Below are 19,386 nucleotides of genomic sequence, written 5' to 3'. Positions count from 1 at the left end.
AGCCAATGAAAATCTTATTTTCCCCATATTTTATATTTTTCTCATATGTGTTTGCCACCATTTGATTTGAATATAAGCCATTTGAATATAAGATATTGCAACCAAATATATAAAATGGCCCCAAATTTTTTTCCTTGTCTCTTGCCATTCTGTTTTGGAACAGCCAACAAAACCCTGGCAGCAACAACAAAACAAATGAATAATTTTGGATGTGAGGTCTGTTTACTTTGGAAAAGATCAGCATGTTGGTGCATCAGAAAGTTGCCAGATCAGCTGTCTTTCTCCTTTCCAACAGAGATGATTCTGAATTAGGGGGTTTGCAACAGAGATCAAAATGAAGTATTTTGTCCAGGCTGCTTCTACTGCAGGTTCTGTTGGTAATTACAGTTCTGGTCTAGGACACTGTAAATGATACCCTTTCTTTTCTGTGCCTTATTTAATCAGGTCTTGTGATTGTTCATTGCATATCCAAGATCAAAAAGTGTCATTGATAAATCTGGAGGAACAAGACAGTGACTCAAGCATCCCATGGTTCAGATTAGGTAAAGGCAAAGTGGGCACTAAACAACAGAATAAAATATTGTTTAATGATTGACAACACTGCCACTGTGGATTTTTCCTAAACCATCTAATATGATTTACAAGAATTCAATGTAAATATAATCAATTTCTCAAGGAAACATCTTGTCATTTATAGTTTAGCATTAAATATATGGCATGGAGAGAATGATTTTAATTCAGTAAGCTCATGCTTGTGCAGCAACAAAAGAGTCAGAAAATGTGCCTAAGACACAGAGTCAGGGATGTACTGGAGAACTCTCAGCTTTCCACTGCAGGTCAGTGGGAAGGAGGAACTGCTGTCTTCAGGTCTCCAGTGGGTCCCACAGTGGGTTATCTCACAGATCCTCCTTCCAGCCTCAAGACTAAATTTTCTTGAATCTCTGATTGTGAATGTGCTGAATTACCTCACCCACAGGTATCTTAGAGAAACATATCTCCAGGATGAATACACAGGCTGGTAAGAGTCTGGGGGACATTCCTCCAGAGAGCTGATGCTTTAAGGCTCCTGTTTAGTGTAGTAGTCCTGTCTGCCTATAGCTGAGCAAGTGAAGGCTCGCAGGGCTGCACAGTCCATGACTGCCTGTATTTTCAACTACAGACATGACCAAAATAAAGCCCACTTTCAGAAATGCTTTGATTAAGCTGCATTGCCTTCCTTCTTCAGCACAAGCAGATTTATTAAAACAGGTTTAATAATGGGAAACTAGTGGATTTCTTAGTCCCTGACACCTTCACAAGCAAACACTCTTTTGGTTCATATGCTTTTTTAGAAACTGAAGGAAATCTTTATGTGAGAGCCTCATGAAAATGTACTGGCAGCAGAGTAAGAGAAATAAAGCTGTAGTCTCATGATTATATTTTAATAGCTTTCTTTTTATTTTAAGATACTTAAACCTAATCCCCCAAGTTAGCCCAATCACAGTCTCCAATGCAGCATTGTTTTCAGCTGTTAGCAGGCGGATTTTAAAGCCCTCTTTAGATGATACATGGGGCCCACATAGTGAAGTCAATTGTTAGACAGGATATAATTTAGACTTCAGCTCTTCCTCTCAGTTTGAAATAAAATGATTACATTTCAGGAGAGCCTAAGGGAAGATTAAAAGTTTTATATCAAAAGTTGAATATTTTCTTTTGTTGTACACTCTTCTCTTAAAGAAAATGGTATTCATTTAAAATAATGCATGTTCTGATGCACTTGAAAAGGCACTACTCTGAATTAAAAAGAAATTCATAAAGTATGCATGTATGGGAGAGGGAGATTGCAATCTTCATTTGAGTGTTTAGTCAAAGGTTTTTAACTCAGTCCATTCTGCTTTGTTCATAGGATGATGTATCTGCAAAGATGCATTGTATATAACAGATGGCCTGAGAGCAGCAGTTACAGTGACAATATCTTCTGGGGCTTCTCTCCACAGGCAGGTTATAAAGTGATATTAGATCCTTTGTTTCAGACTGGAAAATGGTCCTTGCCTGTATTTAAACCTGTTAAAAGTGGTTACAGGCTATTGCTCCACATAATTATAGTTCTGGTAACCCCTGTGATGCCTCTCATTTATTGTGTCCTGAAGTTATCCAAGGGTAGAGGCCAATTGTAGAATACGAAGTTATAAAGCTGAAATGGGTCTTAAAAATAAATGGAATAACCCAGATATGAACAGAGTAAGAAGTGAAGAACAAGGTATGAACAGGATTAAATTATAATCCAAAAAGGTCAGCTGGCTTTTACAGTTTATATCAATAGGGCTGTTTTACCAACGATGCCCTGGGCACATTTGTAAAAAACCATCACCTATTAAAGGGAATTCCTGGAAACCTCCTGAAAGCAAATGTGTATATGCAGTGAAGTCCCATAGGAGTTCATCACACCAGCCAAACGAGCATAGATCTTTTTCCAGAAGACATCAGAAGAGCCTAAATATAACACTGGTAGTTAAGCTGCTGCTTTCATGCCTGTTAAAAAGAAGAGTACAAAAACTGTTATTGTTACTAAGGAGAAAATGGTCACTAAACTGGCAAGTTGAAGTTTTCTTGTGATTTTATTTCAGGAAAAAAGTTAATTTCTTTCTTTACATTCTTCTTAAAAAAAAAACCTTTAACCTGTTAGCACTAATGCATACTGCTATCTTAAGTCTGCATTAACAACATAGGTTTACATTAATTTGCTTAACATCAGTGGTGCTTGTTTTCACATTATGGACACCTCACCATGGGAACCTAGGTTAACACCACTTTGTTAGCCTCCATATTGCCAATTAAGTAGATATGCAATAATAAATATTGGGGTTGCTTTAGGATTTAAAAAGGGTGGGTGGTCATGAAGCAGAATGGTGAAAATGTGCAGTCATTTGATCTTATCTCTTACAAAGGAGATAATTGTTAATTGTTAATGTGCTGTCATTTCAGATTTCTAGAAGAACTGTAGTAGTGGGGGAATTAAGACGACAATTAATGGCCACTGAGGAAGAAGACAGTTTATCATATTCCCCCCTGAATGTGACCACTGGAAATGATACATGCATCCTTTTTTACGCTAGTAATTTCAGCCTCAAAACCAGCAGTTCAGATTTTATAGATTTGACAAATGCAACATTTGTAGCACGTACTGTGGATACTTCTTCTTCTGAGTGCTCAGACAGCAATACAACGTGAGTAGCACAAGAAATTTCATATCATAATATATGTGATTCTGAAAATTAATCAGAAATTATGCATGTCGATACAATTTTAATTTTCTTCTTCTAAAGCATCAAAATTAAAAAAACCCAAACCAAACCAAAACTAAATTGGATATTCTTAGAAGAAAAATATGGAGTCAAGACCACTAAAATTGTTCATATGCAGTCCTTATTTTCACAATTTTTTCCCTCTTACAGTCCTTACTCCTTTGTTGGTTTATACTGGTCCAAACATGTTTCCCTGTGCCTGATCTCACAGTCACAGAAATCCCCACTGGCATTAGTGAGACCATAACTTCATTGTACAATTCCCTTGAAGGGAAGTATTGCCAGTTACTGGGTAGTAATTCAGCTGGAAGTACATTAATGAAACATGATCTCTGTTTTCCTTTACTTTGAAGCACCTGCTCCTAGGTGAAAAAAAACCCTTTAGAATTATTCTTCTGTATACTAAACCTTTGCTATGTGACTTTTGTAATTGCCTGTTGATTTAGAATATTCCGTCTGCTTGAAATGCCACAATGATCTAATTAAAGCTGACTACTGTAACATTAAAATCTGTTTCTTATACTTAGATTGTCATTAAAATATACAAGGCCAGTGAGTAGAATCAGCAGCCTAGAGATAAGGTAAGTTATGCTTTATTCTTAAATAGACCTTTGTGATGTACAAAGCCTTTTTGTAAAATAGGAGCAAAACAAGAAAAGGAGTTAAGTGAAAATTGTTTTGAAATTACAATTTGCTTTCTGTTTTGAAGAGTTACTATGCAGGAGAATAACACAATCTTTATAGAGAGAATGTATTAATATGCTCAGGTAAAGGTCTGAAAAAGTGGTGTAGGCAAACATACTTTAAGGTACTGGTATATCTGTCATCCTGTTTTGCTATAGGATGAGATAAAAACCTGTTTCAGGGAAATCCAACTGTGATTTGTAAACAGTTCTAGGGGCTGAAGTCTGCTTGCATGGCCAGAGTATTTAGTCTGAATGGGGATTACCAGTGTACTCTGTCAGAGCTAGCTTGTGGCTAAGAAGGGGTGCAAAACCTCATAATTTTCCTGCCTCAGGGCTAGTGACAGGACCATGTTTCTCCTAACATGAGAAGAAGGAGGAAGAGTTAGGGAATGGGAAGACTTGGGATAAAAAGGTGAGTCAGCCATTAACCTAGCAGTGAACCTAGCAAGTGCACCAATAAACCATACCCCTGAGTGTTACATCTACACATCTTTTAGATACCTCCAGGGATGGTGACCCAACCACTTTCCTGGGCAGCCTGTTCCAGTGCTTGACAACCCTTCTGTGAAGAAATTCTTCTTAATATCTAATCCAAACCTCCCCTGGAGCAACTTGAGGCCATTTTCTCTTGTCCTATTGCTTGTTAGGTGAGAGAAGAGGCCAGCACCTGACTTGCTACAACCTCCTTGCAGGCAGCTGTAGGAGCAATAGGATCTCTCCTGAGCCTCTTTTTCTCCAGACTAAACAACCCTGGTTCCCTCAGCTTCTCCTCACAGGCCTTGTGCTCTAGGACTTTCACCAGCTTTTTGCCCTTCTTTAGACATGCTCCAGCACCTCAATATCTTTTTTGGTTTGAGACCCCCAACATAAGAAGGACATGGACCTGTTGGAGCAAGTCCAGAGGAGGCCATGAAGATTTTCATAGGGCTGGAGTACCTCTCCTATGAAGAAAGGCTGACAGAGTTGGGCTTGTTCAGCCTGGAGAAGAGAAGGCTCTGGGGAGACCTTAGAGCAGCTTCCAGCACCTAAAGGGGGCCTACAAAAAATCTGGAGAGGGGCTTTTTACAAGGGCATGTAGAGATAGGACAAGAGGGAATGGCTTTAAACTGACAGAGTAGATTTAGATTAGACACTAGGAAAAAATTATTCACTATAAGGGTGGTGAGATACTGGAACAGGTTTCCCATAGAAGCTGTGGCTGCCCCATCTCTGGAAGTATTCAAAGCCAGGTTCGATGGGGCTTTGAGCAACCTGGTCTAGTGGAAGGATATTTAGAACTTGACGATTCTTATGTTCTCTTCCAGCTCTGACCATTGTATAATTCTATGATTCTTGCACTGAGGTGCCCAAAACTGAACTCAGTATTTGAGGTTCAGCATCACTGGTGCTGGGTACAGGGGGACAATCCTTTCCCTAGTCCTGCTGGCCACACTATCTCTGATACAAGCCATGATGCTGTTGGCTCCCTTGGCCACAGGCTGGCTCATAGCAGCCTTCCAGTACCTGAAGAGGGCCTACAGGGATGCTGGTGAGGGCCTATTCTTTAGGGACTGTAGTGATAGAACAAGGGGTAATGGGTTGAAACTTAAACAGCAGAGGTTTAGACTGGATATAAGGAAGAAATTCTTTCCTGTGAGGGTGGTGAGGTACTGGAACGTGTTGCCCAGGGAGATTGTGAATGCTCCATCCCTGGCAGTGTTCAAGGCCAGGCTGCATGAAGCCTTGGGTGATATGGTTTAGTTGAAGTGTCCCTGCCCATGGCAGGGGGGTTAGAAGTAGATGATCTTAAGGTCCTTTCCAACCCTAAGTATTCTATGATTCTACGATTCTGTGTTCAGCCACTGTTGGCCAACACCCCTAGGTCCTTTTCTGCTAGAGATTTCCAGCTACTCTTCTCCAAGCCTGTAGCACTGCATGCGGTTATTGGGACCGAAGTGCAGGACTCAGCACTGTGCCTTGCTGAACCTCATACCATTGGCCATAGCCCATCGATCCAGCCTGTTCAGATCCCTCTGCAGACCCTCCAGCAGATCAACATACCTGCTCAGTTTGGTGTTGTCTGCAAATACACTGAGGGTGCACTCAACCCTTTGTCCAGATCATTGGTAAGTATATTTAACAGAACTGGCCCAAATATGCCACTTGTGACTGGTCACCAACTGGATTTTATCTCCATTCACCACCACTCTTTGAAAACTTGAAGCTGTTGCTCTCCCTTGTGGATTCTAGGGATTGGGAAAATATCTGCTACTCTTAGAGAGCTACCATATAGCTGCTGGTCCACAACCCTCAGTTCTTTCCTCAGCAGCAGGAACAGCAGTTAAAATTATTTTCTTAAGCTCTGGCAGAAATAATGTGGCATGCTCTTGTCATTTAGCTACCTAAATTTATTTGGGAAGAACTTGGGCCAGAAAACTTGCATTGAAGTAAATTTACACATATAAGAGGATGAACTAGATGTTTGTTTGGGCAGCAGAAAGACAAATGACATTTGCCATCTAAAAATACTTTTGACATCTTGAAAAAAAGAAATCAAAACCCAAGGAAACAAAAGAGAGGAAGATTAAAGTAATAATGTAGGAGGTAATCACAGCTTTAACAACTTCTTGATAGGAGAGTAAGAGGCACATGACATCAAGCTGGTAAGCATGAAGGAATAAAGACCATTACTAAAACTGAGATTGAAGAACATTCTAGATTTAGGTAAAAGGAACCTAGGAAGGACTTGGGTTGAAGAGAACCAGTGATGAGTTTGACACTGTAATTAGAGTGCATACAGACATTTTCAGTCATCATCGGAGACCATGATCTTTGTCAAAACCCAAACATGCTTTGTTATTTAACATCTCTCCTCCACACCAAGCATCTAGAACTTTGTGGAAGAACATAATATACAGATAAGATTGCTGTTAGTATAGTATTTTATCTTTTTTTGACTGATGTATTTAGTTGTGTCTTTAGTGATGGAGTCAAGCACTTTTTTGTTTCAGTACTGTAAAATATCAAAGGGCATGCATTTCCCTGAACACAATGGGGAAATAAGGAAAAATTTTCTTTGAATTCTATTAAAAAAATACTATTCTCTGATCAAAACTCTGCCCAAACTGGGTCTTTGCTTTTACTCCAAGACACAAAATACCACTTTCTCTGGTGCTGCCCTGGTGCTTCTGTCTACAGTCTGCCTCACTCTTGTACAGACAGACCCACCAAAACAGTGCCCTGGATTCTTGTTCTACATCTTTACTCATACTAGTGCAGGTCTTAGCTGCTCTTCTGTAATCTGGTTGCTTTCTACATTTGTCCTGAATGTGACCATCCTCAGCATAGTATCACACTTTCTAGTAAAATTTAATTTCCAAGAAAAAATCTCAATCAAAAAGCACTTGAAAATCCTATGGAGCATGACACTGTGCTGCAAAAATAGCAACCAAGTTAATTGATAGGTCTTAGAGGAGTTTTATTTAAAGTAGTCAACAGGTCTTGCTTAACTATACAATAGGAAACTGCAGCCTTAGGATGCTCATGCAGAAGCAAGATACTTTGGCAGTTGAAATATTTGTCTTAGATTTTGATTGCTCCAGCAGGCATAATAAGATCAAATGTGATGTTACTGCAGTGCCTGTGTATGGACTTAATGAGGGTTATTCAGACTTACATTTAGTAGTTTGTATTCTAAAATCTTACCATTGTAATTAATTATTGGAAGAAAACTTTAATGTAGTTATGAATCTGAGGTGCATCTGAAGAGAAATTTGAAGAAAATCTGCAGATGCACTGCCTGTAAATTAAAAGAGAATATCAGTACAAAAGGTGAATGGTTCATGTTTTCTCCTATTCTGGAATGATTTTTTTTTACATCCTTCGAGCTTATTGTAGTAAAGGCAGAAATACTTTAAAAGTTTCTCTTGACTTGTGTCTGCTTGAGTACATTATAATTAAATACCAAAATGCATAAACAGTCCTTTGAAGCTGGGATAAGAAACTCAGGCTCTACAATAGGTGAGACTTGAAAAGAGTGCAGATGAAGTTTTGATCACTCTCATGACCAGCAAGTAATTAAGGGAGCATAGTCTGTCTGTGTTTTGCAGGAGAATTAGATTTACTCTGTTGGGCTAGGTGTGATCTAGTTTTTAATAGGCCCTCAGGGCACTTAGACACAAAAAATACCTAAACTGATTATCTTTATGTATGACACGGGTGCTTAGCAATAAAAAATAGAAGATGAAGAAGGGGGGGTGTGGCTTCCAGCAATCTTGGGCACGAACTGTGCATTGCCCTGCTTGTGGAAGGTGTTTGTTTCTGTATTGCTTTTTTTTCCCCCTTCTTTCCTTCAATTAGTAAGCTGTCTTTATCTTGACCCAAGAGTTTTGTCATGTTTTGCTATTTCTATTCTCCCTCCCTGCCCTGTTGCAATAGGGACTGAGCAAGCCGCTGCATAGATGCTTGGCTGCTGCCTAGCATCAACTCGAAACACCTCAGAAGCCCTTATGAAGAAAACTTTCTGCTAAAGACACACCTTGTTATTTGTGCTGTTTTCTGTTTGATTATCTCTTGATTTAAGAGACAATTGCATCATTTTAGGCCTCTGTTAACTACCATAATACAATATTGCATGGTGTATCATGCAAATAATAAGATATACTCAACAGAAACAGAAAAACCCAGTGATCTTTTCAAGATTCAAGAACACTTTATTCACCTTGTTTATCTCAGCGTGTCTATTGTCAAGAGCTTCTAAAATGTACAGAGATACATTGCAACCTCTGTTTTCCCTTTCTGTTTCACTTTGCTTACATTTCTTGTTCAAGATGACTCCTTGGTAAGATTACAGTCTGCCTCAATAAACAGGACACAAGCAGACTCTTTGCTTCCTCCTGGCTTCCCCTCCTCCCTGGCAGAGCATGAGACTCAGAAAGTCTTTGGTCAGAGTAAACATTACTGAGCAGTAACTAAGAACATCAGTGTTATCACAGCTGTTCCCAGGCTGAAAGTCAAAACCACAGCACTGCACCAGCTACTAAGAAGGAGAAAAATGACTGCTACTGCTGAAACCAGGACATAGCTCAGTTTATTCATCAGTAAAAGAGGCTCTAACTTCCGGAGCATGAGCTGGATTCAGAGCCTGCCCTTACTACCATGTTCACCCCAGCTGGCAACTAAGTACCATGCAGCTGCTCACTCACTCCCCTTGCCCCTGTGGTGAGATGGATTGGAGAATGAGAAAGTAGCAAAACTGGTGGGTTGAGATAAGAATAGTCTAGTAATTGAAATAAAATAACAATATAGCAACAATAATAATTAGTAGTGGCAATAAAAATGATCTGGAGAGAGAGAGGAATAAAACCCGAGGAGAAAAAACAAAGAAGGTTGCACAGTAAAGCTGCTCACCACCCACTGACCAATGCCCAACCTGACCTGAGAAGTGATTGGTCCCTTCGGTGTGACTCTCCCCTGGTTTACGTACTGGGAATGATGTGCTGTGGTATGCGATACCCCTTTGGCTGGTTTGGGTCAGGTGTCCTGTCTCTGCTCCTTCCCCACTTGGCAGAGCACAAGAGACTGAAAAATCCTTGATATTTACCCTGAAAGGATAAGTATTACTTAGCAACAATTCAAAGATTGGTGTGTTATCAGCATTATTCTCACACTAAATCAAAACCAAAGCACTGTATCAGCTACTAGGATGAAAATTAACTCTATCCCAGCTGAAACAATGACATACCACTAGTCTACCACTTTGTGCTAGTCATATCCTACCTCCTACTAGCAGAGGCAATAGCTGCTTCATCCCATGCAAAGAGCTGCCACCTCCTTCTCCCTCTGTCTAGCAAGAGCATCAGTCCCATTCATCTTCTGCCACTTTCCACTGAGAGGTGAGCTGTTAGGGAGTGGTTGTGCTGTGTTTCTGGTTGTGCTAGTGTTAGAAAAGTCAGCTACTGCCACAGCAGGGAGCAGTGGGCAGTAGTTTTTTGCTGGAGGAGGCATCATGTTAGTTCTCTCAGCAGCTGGTGACATCCAGCTGTTCAAGTACCTGTCATCTTCTCTGGGAAAAAGTGTCAGAGGGAATGGAAGTGCAGAGCATTAGTATTTACCATACTTACACTGATCAGTACTTGACTATTGTTGCTTATAGCATGTACAGAATAAAACTGATTCAAAACCCATGTTTTAAAGCCTTTTACCCAATGGTGGTGTTTCTCTTTGAATCTTCGACACAGTAGTAATTCCTGCTAGTTTCTTTTCTTGAAATATTTCTCTTTGTAATTAATAGGCTTGTGAGATGGTGATCAGTACCAGGTGGTAGCAGTTAGAGTTCATATGGCTACCTGGCACAAAAGGAGTCAGGACTGATGTTTAATATGAATACAGCATTTCCCATAAAAGCCAAGGCATTTTCAATTCTGCAGATAAAATCTTTGTTAACTCTCCTCCCTTTTATATATTGTGCTCATTCTATTTGCTATCTACTCATCTGAGAAAATATTAAACTAAATTAAGTAATTCCATTGCTTTTTGTTGTTTGAATGGCTTTTTTATAGTTTACTGAATTATAGTTGTACTGGTTGAGCATGTGCTTGTGGGAGGCTGTTCACTCTCAGTTGTTTGGAAAAATGCTAAGCATAAAAGCCTGTGTTATTAAGTTAAGCATGCTCAACTAGTTCACCAATTAGAATGCTAATCCTCATAAATCTGCAAGTAACATAAAATTTTAGTCTCTGTTGTAATATGAAGAGAAAGTGTTCTTCACATATGTATTTCATCAAGTCCAGTGCACAACTCCATGGGACCTGATAAAATCCATCCGCTGATCCTGAAGGAGCTGGCAAATGAAGTTGCAAAGCCACTGGCCATCATATTTGAAAAATCATGGCAGTCAGGTGAAGTTCCTGACGACTGGAAAAAGGGAAATATAACCCCCATTTTCAAGAAGGGGAAAATGGATGACCCAGGGAATTACAGACCAGTCAGTCTCACCTCTGTGCCTGGCAAAATATGGGAGCAGATTCTCCTGGAAGGCATGCTAGAGCACATGAAAAACAACAAGGTGCTTGGTGACAGCCAGCATGGCTTCACTAAGGGGAAATCCTGCCTGACCAATTTGGTGGCCTTCTATGATGGGGCTACAGAACTGATGGACAGGGGCAGAGCAGTTGGTGTCATCTACCTGGACTTGTGCAAAGCCTTTGACATTGTCCCACACAACACCCTTGTCTCTAAATTGGAGAGACATCAATTTGATAGGTGGACCACTTGGTGGATAAAGAACTGGCTGGATAAAGTCGGTGACATGGACAGTGGGATTGAGTGCACCCTCAGCAAATTTGCCGATGACACCAATCTGTGTGGTTCGGTTGATAGACTCCAGGGAAGGAATGCCATTCAGAGGGACCTTGACACGCTTGTGAGGAGGCCCTACACCTGAGTTAGAGCAGTCCCAGGCACAGCTACAGGTTGGACAGAGAAGAGGTTCAGAGCAGCCCTGCGGGGAAGGACTTGGGGGTGTTGGTTGATGAGAAAATGAACATGAGCCAGCGTCAGTGTGCACTTACAGCCCAGAAAGCCAACTGTATCCTGGGCTGTATCAAAAGGAGCGTGACCAGCAGGTCGAAGGAGGTGATCCTGCCCCTCTACTCTGCTCTCATGAGACCTCACTTGGAGTATTGTGTGCAGTTCTGGTGTCCTCAACATAAAAAGGACATGGTACTGTTAGAACAAGTCCAGAGGAGGGCCACGAGGATGATCAGGGGACTGGAGCACCTCCCGTATGAAGACAGGCTGAGAAAGTTGGGGCTGTTCAGGCTGGAGAAGAGAAGGCTGCGTGGAGACCTCATAGCAGCCTTTCAGTGTCTGAAGGGGGCCTACAGGGATGCTGGAGATGGACTATTCATTAGGGACTGTAGCGATAGGACAAGGGGTAACGGGTTGAAACTTAAACAGCAGAGATTTAGATTGGATATAAGGAAGAAATTCTTTACTGTTAGGGTGGTGAGGCACTGGAACGTGTTGCCCAGGGAGGTTGTGAATGCTCCACCCCTGGCAGTCCTCAAGGCTGGGTTAGACAGAGCCTTGGGTAATATGGTTTAGTGTGAGGTGTCCCTGCCTATGGCAGGGGGTGTTGGAACTAGATGATCTTAAGGTCCTTTCCAACACTAACTATTGTATGATTCTGTGGCTGTCACTTTGGATTGTACTCACATACATAACCTTATAAAACTTGTTTGTTCATATGGTAAGTCTCTGAAAAATTTCCTTGTTTGCCACTTTTCTTATCTGCTCAGCAAAAGTACAAAGCACAGCCAGTATCTGTGGTTGGCACAAACATTTAAGTCAACTTTTCTGTGCTTATAACTGGCCTTCAGCTGCTGCCTGTAGCATTGTGCTGAGACATGATGGGAATTCTGTTCAGATTGGGCTCTATATCAGATGCCTTTCTTGCAGGAATTGACATCTAAGTTAATGCATGTTTTAATTTTGTAGCTTTTTCACTATAGCAATAAAATATTTTTTCCGTAAATATTTGTGAATGTGCATTAGATGAAATGGAAATGCTTTTTTTTGTTTTCACTGATGCTGAATGTTTCACCTTCAGCTGAATGTTGTATGGAAAGAGCTGTTTAGGCTTAAAATGCAAGGAATGCAATAAAGCAAAACATCTTTTGTCACCTGAATGACACATTGAGTTCTAGGATTCCTTTTAAGCATTTTGAAATCCTTGAGGATTTGAAAGTCCTATGAATCAAAAGCTCCTAAGGCCATTGTGTTGAACTTAGACTCTGTGTTGTGCTACTGAAAGCAACTGATTTTAACAAGTAAGCAATATTCTACAACAGAGAATATTCTCTATACATACATACCCTCCAGACCAGAAAATATTCTATATTTCAAACATGTCATCATTTCATCTAGGTATTATCTCAAATTTTAAAATCCACATACAGCATTGCAAATTGTGGATAAGCAGAAAAATGCATTTTGTAGCAAGCCTATTTTATTGCTAAATATTCCTTTTCTAAATTCCTTGTGCTTATCAAGAAGCAAAAATAAAAAAATCTTTCGCAATACATTCATAGACCAAGTAAGGTTATATTAACTGGGGTATAATGAGGAGGAAACTCTATCCTATCCTTATGAGATAACTTGAATGCTTAAAAGTAACTGGGTAAAAAGTGGTAAAGATCAGGATGTATTCCTGATCTGCAAAGGACTGGCATATATTTCTGGATGTTCTCAATTATTTCTGTTTCAGAACATTTATTTGGGAGGTATTCAGGCTGTAATGGTAGTAACATATATATAAAGCCCATGATTATAAACTACTGGAAACAGCTGCAATACCACACATAGACTTTTTCACTATGAGAAAATAGTTATTTGTGCCTTACCCACTACGAGCTGGGAGACTAGAGCTGATGACCCCTCCCTACCCTCCAGTGAGAGAAAACTGTCTTCCCCTGCAAATTCAGACGTTTGCGAAGGAAATTGCCATTTAGGCATCTGAGCCAAGGAAGAATTGCAATGATAAATCAGAATGTTTATCATACCTGCACCTATCATAAAAGCAATTTTCAGAAAACCTCATAAAATGTTTATTGAGAGCCACTGCAGGCTGACTGACAGTCTCTCAGGTTCTGCTCCACTGCTTATAAACTGTTGGTAACTGCTGAAATACTGCACTGGCAAAGGCCCTTGAATGAAATTGTGTTTGCTTTTTGCCTGCCACAGCTATGGAAAGCTGTGCTTGTGAGATGAAACTGTAAGTAGTAAAAGCATATTCACAGAATCTCTTCATTTATGAACAATCCTAATGACACAGGAGGCCAAGTTAAGATACCGTGATGCTTGCAGCTAGCAATAGTGAACTTTTATTTATCACCAATACTTTGTCAAATGAATACTAACTTTTTCCTTCTGTCATTTTGACTTTTTCCCCCCCTCTGTTTTCTTTGTAGGTTTTTAATGACCAACAAGTTCTATGAAGGCTCAGCTAGAAACTGGTCCACTTTAGATTCAGTTGAGATTGTACAAGATGGAGAAGAGTTCGCTAAATTTAATGTATCTGTCATCTCTGCTCCTGCAGAGTATTCATCTCATTGTCAGCTGGTGGGAACAAGCAATCTTTATCCTGCAAGGCTTATTCCATTCAACGATGAGGCAAAAAATTGGGATGTTTTCATTTCCAGGTTGCAAGTGAGTACACATTGCCATTTCAGAGATGATTTCAAGAACTATTACTTGCTATTTTAGGTGCTGAGCAGTACACATTCATAATGCCTTTACTTTCATTTCAGCTTGAGGGAAAATGTAAAAGAGAAGTTGTTCCCCCTAGGTGATCCGTTCAATAAAGGGGTAAAAAGGATGCCAGTTGCTGAACAATAAGAACAAGAAAGCACAGTTTTGAAAAACAAAAAACAATTATGTAGTCCACAGAAAAGAAAAACCAATAAAACCAAATGTACTTAATCAGGCAAAGAATGACTAAGTCCACATGCCTGTTTAATAAGTTGGGCTGTTACGGGAAATGTGGGCCTCCTAAGTGAGTGGCTTTATGCTGCTTATTTTGTTTTTATTTGAATTCTTCGCACTTTGTTTACCTAGGAAACTACAGCTTAGTGTAGATGGACATAGAACCTGCACAGTGAAGCCTTGCATAACTTGTTCCAAGGCAAGGCCGAACTGATACGACCTTTCACTTTAGTTCTGGAGCTATATACATCACTACCACCTAAAGAAATTCTGTGAGATGTTGTCTAGGAGTGCCTATAGCCTTGGATGTCACCACTCATAGCTGTACACTACCAAAACTGCTCTGGTTCAGGGGCAGTTTTTTGTTGGTTTCATTGTTGTTACAAGAATGGTTGTTCTGCCATTATACCTTTTATCCTTTTGAGGATCTCGGAATCACCTATGGACTGAAAGAGAAGGCTGCCATTAAAAGCACTGCTTTTCTTTAGTATGTGTCATAGTGGTTTAGAGTCTACTTTGTTGCTATGAAAAACTGCCAAAACCTTTCAAAACAAGACCCTGCCCATGGCAGGGGGTTTGGAGCTAGATGAACTTAAGGTCCTTTCCAACCCTAACTATTCTATGATTCTATGATTATGATTCTTTGTGGCTAAAATATTTCTAAGTTAAAAAATCAGATGTTTGGTGTACACTTAAGAGCCATGAAAACAACAGATTTTACTTGAAAGCTTTGTCAAAGCTCAAATGATGAAAGAACTCCATTCAAAAAAGTACTTTAAAAATTAACAGGAAATGCAGACCAGTGTAACCATGACAAATGATGCTGCTCCAAACACTAAAATTAAAACTTCTGCAGTACAGGAGTCTCTGTCCAAAAGGCTTTTACATTCATAAGAACTAGAGAATCACATGTAAGTATTTTTAGCTTTTCTATAGATAGAAATGCTGCTGGAAGTCACCTTTTTATCTCACACCTGGAATCTAACACCCCCACAGAAATGATAAAGCTTCAGAAAAACAATAAGAGAACCCCGCATATATTTCATCTCAGGCCTAGAAGTAGACAGAGCATTTTAAGAATGTACAATTAAAGCTTTCACCTCGAAGGTTCAGTAAGCATAATACTGCTTCAGAAAAACCCCAATGAAATCACAATAGGATTGATATAATAAAATTCAGTATTTCTGCCTCTAAATCAGAAATGATAAAACCTTTCTAAACCAAATATACCTGGTAAGTGCTTCAGAGAGTTTTAAATGTCATAACAACTGTGTATTGTTTTCCAGAATTTCAATCAGTTCTTTCACTATAAATGACATAAATCATCACCTGCTTCCTGATTTTATTCTAACTAAGCCTTTCAGACCACACTTCATGACTCCTATTCACATTCTCATCTGTTGTTAAAGTGGTGGCTTAACAAGCATAGGCTTTGGTAATCACCTGTATTCTCTAAAACTATGCAAACAGTTATCCAACCCCAAAGCTTATTTTCTCTAATCCTGCTTTAATCAGAAGTCTGATAGTCTATAGTGAAAACAGGCAGTTTTTGCAAGTTAGCTGCCATGATCTGACTTGGAAAGATTCTTCTAAAAGGCCCAGAGACATTCTGGACTGCTAAAATTGTTTTCACCTCCACAGTACCAAAATAGCCCTTAGTTCTCCATACAAGAATAATTTTATTAATCAGCATTCTGGAAAGTATAGACATTGGTCTTAACACACATATTATGTACACATTAACTTTAGGTGCTTGGGCCATGAATAAACTGAAACCCAGAGTGCTTACTGATGCAGCATGGTATGCAAGCCACAGACGAAATTCTTCAGTGTTTGTACCAACACCTTTCCTAGAAAGTAAAAACTCTCTTATTAGCATGCCAAGCACAGAGCAATCATGGAGTGAAAAAAGTAGAAATCCATGATCTTCTACTTCCTTGCTTACGGCCTGGTGGGGGAAGTAATTTAAATAAAATAATCACTTTATTATATTATTCTATGATGTTTTATAAAAAAATAGTTTTAAGGTCTTGTTTCTTAACTGGTGGATTTATGATATTTGGTGCTATCCCAGTTTTCTTTTTTTTATATATAAAATTATTTAAGAAAGATTAATTATTTCCTTTCATCATTTGCTTTCACCAGTTAGATTCCCTTTCTTCTGAAGGAATTGTTGCCTATGTCATTATGTGCATGTGTGTAGAGGGGGACATGTCTTGCCTTTCTTCATAATTTTTCTAATGCTTTGACTGGATTTATGAAAATTTTTGGGAGGGTAATGGTCTCAAAGGCGTTTCATTTGCTGATACTTCTTGAGAAGTCGATGGCTAAGCAGAGAATAGATCCTCAAATTTGTTCATTTTTCTGAGGAGAGTAATATAGTTGGAGCTCAGTCAGTGGCAGGCCTCGAAAATCCAGTCAAAGGAGGATATTACAGATTTTTCTAACTGCTGGAAAAGCTTCTATGGGTTTCACATGTTAATAGACAAACAGATCCCACACCTCAATAAAACAAGTCCTCTCTCCTGTTTTCAAGTCTCTGATGTCTAAGGAGGGGGGAAGAAAGGTTTCACAACTGTTTGAACTTTCACCAAAACTCAACTCAAAAGGTCATCTTCATCAGATGCATTTTAAAGCAGGTTTCAAGAGTTCATCTTGTCAAGGAGTTAATAGGTAAAAAACTCAGGGGATTTCAATAAATCTTAAGCTCTCAGGGTTGGTGGCTTAGGTCTTATGCCTTTGAGAGGTTTGAGTTCTTAAATGGTCATTGAGCAATACTGACCCCATGTCCCCTTTGGCACTTTGCCTAAAGTAGCACACATTTCTGAAGTGGGAAACCTTCTTGCAGACAAATAAATTCTGCATCTTTAAACTTCCTGGGTGAAAAGGGGATCTGGAAAATTGTTAGGCAGGGGATTTGCTTCTCACTCTTTTTAAGTGAGTAGAGTGTGAGTGGTGATTAACAGGTGTAGTTTTTGTAATTACCACATGTATTACAGAATCACAGAATCCCAAGGGTTGGAAGGAACCTCCAAAGATCATCTAGTCCAACCCCCCTGTAAGAGCAGGGTAATCAAAAGAATGTAAACCCCATGGGCTGAGATAAGAACAATCCAATAATATAATATAAAACTGCTACTACTACCACTAATAAGGAAAATAACAAGGGGAGAGAATGTAAAACTAAAAAGGGAAGGGAAAAAAACTTCAATAAACAGCAGTTATGCACAGCACAATTGCTCACCACCTGCTGACCAATACCCAGTCCGACTCGAACAATGATGTGGACCTTACAGGCAACTCCCCCCAGTTTATATACCAGGCACAACATGCTGTGGCATGGAATACTCCTTTGGCTAGTATCCTGAAAGTAAGGCCTACTTTCCATGCTTAATTGCACTAATCTGTCTACCTTTCTTCATTTTCAGATTCAAGGCTTCAACATTGAAAACAACCAGTTTTCCTATGCAAGTGACTGTACAGGTTTCTTCACTCCTGGGATCTGGATGGGCTTGGTGACATCTATAGTTTTATTGTGGATACTGGCATATGGAATCCATATGATCATGCAGCTCACAACAAACAGCAGATTTGATGATCCCAAGGGTCCATCTCTGTCAGTTCCTCAGACAGAATAGCCATGAATTAACTTAATACTGCTATGGCTTTTTCTGATCTGATATTTATGATTTTTATAACCTTTCTACTTCATAATATGTGTAACCTAAAAAGATAGCATAGCAGAAAGAGATAATTATGCTACATATAAAAAGGATCCTTATGCTTGGCAATGATAATAATTCTACTTGTTATTACCATAATTTATTAACAACTATCTGTGTTAAGGATCTGAGGCATGGCTGCGGAGGTCTTTAGTTTATCTGGCTATTAGACTGTTACAAACTGTTTTCAGATTAACTATTATTGACAAAGAAAGGATACCACAACAGAGATAAATGGGAAGGATAAATCACTTATGTGGTAGGAAATTATATATTGAAACTACTGGTCTCTCTAAAGCCTCTTTAGTAAGGGTGTCATGTTGATGCTATATATTAAGAAGGCTGAACTATGTCTTGTCATTTTTTTCTCTTGAGAAAACAATTCAGGAATGTACAGAACTAATAAAGTATAAGCCACCACATAAACAGTCTTGAAAAGTGTTTTCAAAATACATCACTTCATTCAGATGTGGTATCACAAATGAGTGTGTGTAGGTTAAGGTTTAGTTTCCTTCTAATATTATCTTCTGCCTGTGAGAATTACATTGAGTAACACTAACTTATGTATTCAATTTAGCCATGGACAGCTGATGGAGTTATTCATCAAGACAGGTCCTTCTCCAATCTGGTCACAAAATTGTATTTGCTGTTATGGCAATGAATGCCACTTTTCAAGCTCATAACCAAGTATGATTTAACATGCTAGCACAGGCAGCATCTCAACAGAGATAAGATGATTTTCTTAGCATCACTCCTTTTCTAGGTATCTTTGGAGTAGTTACAAAGTTTACATAAAAAGCAAACCAAACCAAATATGTAAAGTCACTAGAAGCACTGTGCTAATGTGCTATTTAAGTCTGAGGAAGTTTATGGTTATCTCAATGATTCTAGTAGGCTAAAAAACATTCAGAGTGTGCTGGATTCTGCTGTAATTAATAAAGACACCACCTCTCATGGGCAATCTGACTATAGAGTGAGTTATTAAATGTTATGGAAAAAATAGGAAATAGTAAAAGAACAATAGTAAAATGCTAAAAATGACATTTTAATTCTTTCTTATGCAACATTCTGTTACAGCTATGCATGTTCTATTAGTAAAGAAAAAAAGATATCATTTTGACAAAATTGCATTTGTCTGAGAAAAATTATGTCTTTTCTGATCTTGATCCATGTCATAGGATGGTGATACAGAGGAGAGACAGAATCAGCTACTTAAGTAGACCAACAATA

The 19,386-nt window shown here is 39.2% G+C and overlaps 1 protein-coding gene across 1 annotated transcript in view; it reads left to right on the top strand.

The window, feature by feature from the left end:
• LOC101871227 (V-type proton ATPase subunit S1) overlaps positions 1–19,117 on the top strand; it is a 56,823-nt gene extending 37,706 nt beyond the window's left edge. The window contains exons 7-10 of the mRNA XM_005146111.3: positions 2,965–3,206; positions 3,812–3,865; positions 13,921–14,158; positions 17,863–19,117. Coding sequence (XP_005146168.3) covers positions 2,965–3,206; positions 3,812–3,865; positions 13,921–14,158; positions 17,863–18,072 — 744 coding nt within the window. The 3' untranslated portion in view covers positions 18,073–19,117. The remainder of the gene's footprint in view (positions 1–2,964; positions 3,207–3,811; positions 3,866–13,920; positions 14,159–17,862) is intronic.
• The last annotated feature ends 269 nt before the right edge of the window (positions 19,118–19,386 follow it).

Source organism: Melopsittacus undulatus, chromosome 5, assembly GCF_012275295.1.
Source record: "Melopsittacus undulatus isolate bMelUnd1 chromosome 5, bMelUnd1.mat.Z, whole genome shotgun sequence".
In the NCBI taxonomy this organism is placed as follows: Eukaryota; Metazoa; Chordata; class Aves; order Psittaciformes; family Psittaculidae; genus Melopsittacus; species Melopsittacus undulatus.
The sequence above is the reverse complement of the archived record's forward strand: the minus strand, read 5'-3'. Positions and strand labels throughout refer to the sequence as shown.